Here is a 6,545-nt window from a genome sequence, read left to right as displayed (position 1 = left end):
TCTAGAATGTTCTACCCAGTGTTTGATGAATAGTATTTATTTTTGTTGATGAGCTCTGTGTAGTGTGTCCCCTTCCCCTCGCATTCCTACGTTTTGTCCTCCCTTTTTTCACCCCCCATTCCCTGCTTTACCCTCAGATGCTGGAGTGAAGCTGCAGACCATCATAGAGGACTATGGTTCCACCTGCCCTCTGGGCTACAAGAGACTCAACAGCACCCACTGTCAAGGTAACATGAACAAAGTTTTGTTTGGTACACATTTGGTATGAGTGTAAATCTTTGCCCGTGTCCAATAGCTACTGCTTCTCTGACAAGCCAATCCTCACTTTCTCTTTCACTCTCTCTCCCCCTACTCTGTCCCCCAATCTCTCCCCCCCACTCTCTCTCCCCCCACTCTGTCCCCCACTCTCTCTTCCCTCACTCTGTCCCCAACTCTCTGTCCCGAACTCTCTCTCCCCCCACTCTGTCCCCCACTCTCCCTCCCCCCACTCTCTCTTCCCTCACTCTGTCCCCCACTCTCTCTCCCCCCACTCTGTCCCCTACTCTCCCCCCACTCTCTCTCCCCTCATTCTGTCCCCCACTCTCTCTCCCCCCACTCTGTCCCCCACTCTCATTTTCTTTGCCACTCACCTGTAAGACATCAACGAGTGCACCATGCAGGGGGTGTGTCAGAACGGGGAATGCCTGAACACCCAGGGTAGTTTCCTGTGTGCCTGTAAGCCTGGCTTCACCCTGGACAGGACCAGATGTGTGGGTGAGACTCAGAACCTTTTCCAGACAGACCTGGACCCAGATTCACAAAACACTTCTTATGCAAAACCTGAAGAAGCTTCTTAAGAAAAAAAAAATGAGTTCATCAGTGCAATTCCTCCAACATTTCTTAATAATTCATGATTTTCTGATGAACTTCTCAAATATCCACTTTAGCTTGTATCGGGAATTAAGGTAAGACCCAGATGCAGACTGTCAAAGTAACAATGTTTATTATATCAACAGGGGCAGGCAACGACAGGTCAAGGCAGGCAGGGGTCGATAATACAGAGTATAGGGGCAAAGATACAGGATGGCAGGCAGGCTCAGGGTCAGAACAGGCAGAGTAGTCGGGCAGGGGGCTCAGAGATAGGACAGGCAAGGGTCAAAACCAGGGTGGCGAGTTAAGAGAGACTGGGACAAAGCAGGAGCTGAGAAAACCACGTGGTGACTTGACAAAAAAAGATGAACTGGCAACGGACAAACAGAGAATACAGGTATAAATACACAGGGGATAATGTGGAAGATGGGTGACACCTGGAGGGGGGAGGAGACAATCACAAGGACAGATGAAACAGATCAGGGTATGACAGCTAGCTATCTAGCTAGCAATGGCAATCATGTTAGCATATTTCGTACCGAGATTATTGTTCTAAAACATGTTCTTGGGTTTAAAATGTTCCTATTAAGTTAAAAAACATGTTTGGTTGCCTTCATTAGCATATTCTCTCACTGCCCTGAGTTTAAGACAATGGTTTAGTAGTCTTAGGATTAGTCATTTTTAAGAACAAATTCAATAACTTTATTTTCAAGAATCTAACTTTTAATTTTTTTGCGTAAGGAGAAACATAAGAAATAATGCAAGAACATTTCCAAGAACCTTTAAGAGGAACAGCAACTTTGCTTAACTTTCTTCATAAGTCTATAGTGAAGGAAAAAACATTTTCTTAAGGTTTTGTGAATCTGTGCCCTGCCCAACACAGGACTCTGCATTCACTAAGCACAGACATATCATTTTCAGTAGCAGCAGCACTATTCACTTTGTTCTCCTGTCTCCTCTACTCCCATCTGGGGCTGGTTTAGAGACTGTGAGGTGTTAAATTGTTTTTTTTATTTGTTGGCAATCGAGAGGCTGAAATGTGTTTCACATCCACAAAGCTGTCACCAAAGCAGACAGCTTTGATGTCCCAATATTTTGCTTGTTGTTTTTACACATCCATTATTTCCATGATTTAAAATGCCACTCATCTGAAATGATAGAAATATGACAATATGATTGTACTCTCAATAAATAGCACTACACCGATTTACGTATTTTGTCAGGCTAAAGTCTTAGCTCAGACCTCTGTTGAGTTTTGCTCTGTTCTGATTGGTCCTGGCTGTCAGAATCTCCGTCTCCGGTGGAGCAGGCTCAGTGTTTCCTCATGGCAACGGATGCGGGTCGCTGTGAGCACGCCCTACCCACGCGCCTGTCCCAGGAGATGTGCTGCTGCACCGTGGGCAAGGCATGGGGCTCCAGTTGTGAGAGGTGTCCCCAAGACGGCACAGGTCAGTAGAATGCAAGAGGAGGAGAGCGGGGTACATTTTCCAATATTTGACAGGTGATATGCTGTATGATTAGTGCTCATCTGATCCCCTGTTTTTCCTTCTCTTGTCTTCTCTCCCTGGTCCCCCAGCCTCCTTCAGCAAGATCTGTCCAGCAGGGAAGGGCTACTTCCTCCACAGTGTCCGGGAGACGGTGGCGTTCCCTCCTCAGATCCACACCAGCCTGGAGCAGGAGCACAAGCAGGAGGGTGAGAACGTCACCGTGGCTTTCCCAAGGCGTAGATGAAGGCTTGGCACGATTACCTTGGTCTGCCTGCCAACAGATGTACTACATTCTGGAGTCTCTTAGTCACTTAGAAATATGATATTGCTAAGCTTGTGAGAGCATTCTGTCAGGTTATTGGGGATGCCTTCATATTATTGTTATTTAATAGTTCCTAAAATTCATAATCTGTGAATTACAATACGTAATTATTCTGCATTTTGACCTGTTTTTCTCTGTGGGTTCTCTTTTCAGAAGTCAAGCCCCCGGTAAGAATCTATTTTCCTTTAGACACCAGTCATTGTGTGAGAGACTGTGTGTGTGCAGCTCCTCTTACATTTGACATGTCGTTTGGCAGACGTTCTTGTCCAGAGCACTTACAGTAGTGAGTGCATACATTTTCGCAGGGGTGCAACTTTGGTTTTAGAAGTGGGGGGGGGGCAAATTGTTTACTTTTATCCAAACAGCCTACCCGACCGCTCTGAGGCTTCCGCATGGTCCTAAAGCACACCATTGCCTCGTTTTGTATCACATTCCAGTGATAAAACTGGAGGGAACAAAAATGCAATTTCAGAATGTCCACCGTGAAAGTTGTGCCCCTGCATTTTCATACTGGCCTGTGTCTCTATGTCCTGTCCTGTAGGAGGAGCCTCCAGAGATAACCACACCCATGCAGCTCTCCACCCATGCCCCCCGCGGCCCCGGTACGCCCTCTTATTCCTTTAGTCTTTATTTCACTTCAATTCATCCAGAAAGTCCTGTTGAGGTCAAGAGAGACCTTTTACTAGGAAAGCCTGATGATATTCAGGGAGACATGGGGCATTGAGTGGGTCTGTGTGTTTCTCTGGTTGATCCTACAGAGATCATCACAAAGCCCACCCCTCCACCCATCATCAGGTTGAACCCAGACAGTGACCCCCTGGAGGTGGCACAGACGCAGGTCTCACGTGAGTTCCACTACACAGTCCAATCAAAACGACCATCTCATGTTCACATTAAGAGCTGCAACGTTGTCGTCTCCATGATGGGATGCACAGTCCAGAGATCAACCATCTTATGTAGATTGATGTGTGCCCCCCTCCCCACAGCAGAGACAGACGAGTGCAGGCTGAACAGGAACCTCTGTGGCCATGGGGAGTGTGTCAATGTGCACACTGGCTACAAGTGTGAGTGCTACGCTGGCTACCGGCTCCACCCTCAGAGGAACGCCTGTGTGGGTAAGTCAAGGGACTGACAGAGACATGTCCAAAAGAATGGGAGGTATTTACTGGGCAAAATATTTTGACCAGAGCCATATAATGAACCATATATCAGAATAGCTTCACTGAACTTGCATGTCAATTCTCAAAAGGAGTTGTAAGCTCCCAATTTCCTAAACCTCCAAGTTACCCCTCTCTACCAGATGATGATGAGTGTGATGCTGAGCCATGTGGCCATGGAAGAGGCATCTGCATCAACACAGAAGGCTCCTACCGCTGCCGTTGTCTCCATGGCTACAAGCTCTTGGTGTATCATGGGAAACTCAGATGTCTAGGTGAGTGGTGTGTGGGTTTATATGTTTTCTGTTCTCTGTTTCTCCCTGTCTTGTCTTTACGTTGTCACTTGTGATTTCTCATTAGTGTGTTTTGGACTTATCTTTAGATGTGAATGAGTGCTCCAAGCCGGACGTCTGTGGGCAGGGGAGTCAGTGTGTTAACCTGCCAGGGTCTTACAAGTGTGATTGTCACAAAGGCTTCAGGAGCAAGTCCCAACGCCAGCCAGCCTGTGAAGGTATACACTGACTGCTGCTGTCCTCGTTTCTCTATTCATAGGGTGTTTGTCTCTACACTTGTGTGTGTTCTATGTGTACGTACACTGAGTGCATAAAACATTAAGAATGCTCATTCCATGACATAGACCGACCAGGTGAATCCAGGTGAAAGCTATGACCCCTTATTGATGTCAGTTGTTAAATCCACTTCAATCAGTGTAGATGAAGGGGAGGAGACATGTAAAATAAGGATTTTTAAGCCTTGGGGGGGGGGGGGGGTTCCTGATGTTTTCTACACTCAATGTATGTGTATGTGTGTCTGCATTGGTTTAATAATGCTCTTGTGTTTATGAATGGCTGTGTTTGTCTGGTGTATTCTCTTGTCTCAGATATAAATGAGTGTCTGGACCCCAGCAGCTGTCCCAATGAGCAGTGTGAGAACACTCCAGGCTCCTATGAGTGTGTTCCCTGCTTCTCTGGTCATCAGGCCCAGGGTGGTGTCTGCTACGGTGAGACCTACGTCTTCATACACATGGATAAACACATACTAAAGAGAACACACACACCAATCAACTCCCTTCGTTACCTTTAACTGTCTATCTCGCTGTTGTGCTAAGGTTTCTAACTATCATTACGTTTGGTGATGTATTGCCACCTAGTGGCCATGTCACCGTAGTCAGCGTTTTTGAATGGTGAATAGGATAGTCTTATGGAAAAACTATGAAGGCCAGTCAAATCAGAAAGTTGAATACTGATTCTGAACATTTAATATGTTGATCTTCCCCAGTGTGTTTTGTCTGAACCTTGACATGGAAGGTATTCACTATTCAGAGCTGTGTGATGTAGAGAATGGTCTCGATCAGTCATAGTCAGTAAATCAGCCAGAGGGAGTCTGACCCAGACACACAGCAGCAGGCAGGATTCCAACGGGCACCAAGCAAACCCAGTCAGTTAGGGCTGTGTAGAGCTGGTGTTCCTCTGACGGTGTTTCTATCAGCCAGAGGGAGTCTGGCCCAGACACACAGCAGCAGGCAGGATTCCAATGGGCACCAAGCAAACCCAGTCAGTCAGGGCTGTGTAGAGCTGGTGTTCCTCTGACGGTGTTTCTATCAGCCAGAGGGAGTCTGACCCAGACACACAGCAGCAGGCAGGATTCCAACGGGCACCAAGCAAACCCAGTCAGTCAGGGCTGTGTAGAGCTGGTGTTCCTCTGACGGTGTTTCTATCAGCCAGAGGGAGTCTGACCCAGACACACAGCAGCAGGCAGGATTCCAACGGACACCAAGCGAATCCAGTCAGTCAGGGCTGTGTAGAGCTGGTGTTCCTCTGACGGTGTTTCTACCCCCCCATACTCCACCCCTACCTCCTGCAATCTGCAACCAATTGTCTATATAAACACTAGATGACTGATAGGGATCGCTGTGCTGAAGCCACCATGCTCCCATCTTAATACCCCCACCATTGTAAAACATATTTAGGAAGCTATATAAATGCATGCATTAATGTCTACATTTGTTTTTTGGTCACATTTATTATATTAGACACCTAAATGCATGTTTAAATTATATTATGTGAGCTAAACATACAAATACAAAATTAAAAAATAAATAAAGCATTTCCTACATTTTCATATGTTTTAGATGACTAATGTTACTGTCCCCACTACAACAAACTAAATACTTTAATACATGTCCTTTTGTCCTTGAAACATTTAATGTAAATACTGTAGAATTCCATGAATTCCTGTGGTGGACTGCTCCTCCTGGGGAGGGCCAATATGGCTGACCGATGGCTTCAAAGTCTCTCAATGATCAATACATAGCATCAATAATCTAGGGTTTATATACAATAAGTATACCAAACATTAGAAACACCTTCCTAATATTGAGTCCCCCCCCCCCCCCCCCCCTTGCACTCAGAATAGCCTCAATTTGTCAGTGCATGGACTCAACAAGGTGTCAAAATCATTTCACAGGGATGCTGGCCCATGTTGGGATGCTGGCTCACAGTTGTGTCAAGTTGTCTGATGTCATTTTGGTGGTGGACCTTTCTTGATACACACAGGAAACTGTTGAGCGTGAAAAACCCAGCAGCGTTGCAGTTCTTGACACAAACCGATGCATCTGGCACCTACTACCATACCCTGTTCAAAAGCACTTAAATATTTTGTCTTGTCCATTCACCCTCTGAATGGCACACATACACAATCCATGTCTCGATTGTCTCAAGGTTTAAAAAT

At 46.1% G+C, this 6,545-nt stretch overlaps 1 protein-coding gene across 4 annotated transcripts in view; it reads left to right on the top strand.

The window, feature by feature from the left end:
• LOC110510013 (latent-transforming growth factor beta-binding protein 3) overlaps positions 1-6,545 on the top strand; it is a 46,978-nt gene that overhangs the window by 30,762 nt on the left and 9,671 nt on the right. For 3 of the 4 annotated variants that reach the window (XM_036967650.1, XM_036967649.1, XM_036967647.1), the window contains exons 5-15: positions 138-227; positions 637-753; positions 2,136-2,297; positions 2,426-2,542; positions 2,812-2,825; positions 3,200-3,260; positions 3,417-3,503; positions 3,645-3,773; positions 3,959-4,090; positions 4,198-4,326; positions 4,696-4,815. In XM_036967650.1, coding sequence (XP_036823545.1) covers positions 138-227; positions 637-753; positions 2,136-2,297; positions 2,426-2,542; positions 2,812-2,825; positions 3,200-3,260; positions 3,417-3,503; positions 3,645-3,773; positions 3,959-4,090; positions 4,198-4,326; positions 4,696-4,815 — 1,158 coding nt within the window. The remainder of the gene's footprint in view (positions 1-137; positions 228-636; positions 754-2,135; positions 2,298-2,425; positions 2,543-2,811; positions 2,826-3,199; positions 3,261-3,416; positions 3,504-3,644; positions 3,774-3,958; positions 4,091-4,197; positions 4,327-4,695; positions 4,816-6,545) is intronic. The other variant, XM_036967648.1, reaches the window with a different exon arrangement.

Source organism: Oncorhynchus mykiss, chromosome Y (genome assembly GCF_013265735.2).
Source record: "Oncorhynchus mykiss isolate Arlee chromosome Y, USDA_OmykA_1.1, whole genome shotgun sequence".
NCBI classification, from domain to species: domain Eukaryota; kingdom Metazoa; phylum Chordata; class Actinopteri; order Salmoniformes; family Salmonidae; genus Oncorhynchus; species Oncorhynchus mykiss.
Note: the sequence above shows the minus strand (reverse complement) of the source record. Positions and strands in the feature narration are given on the sequence as shown.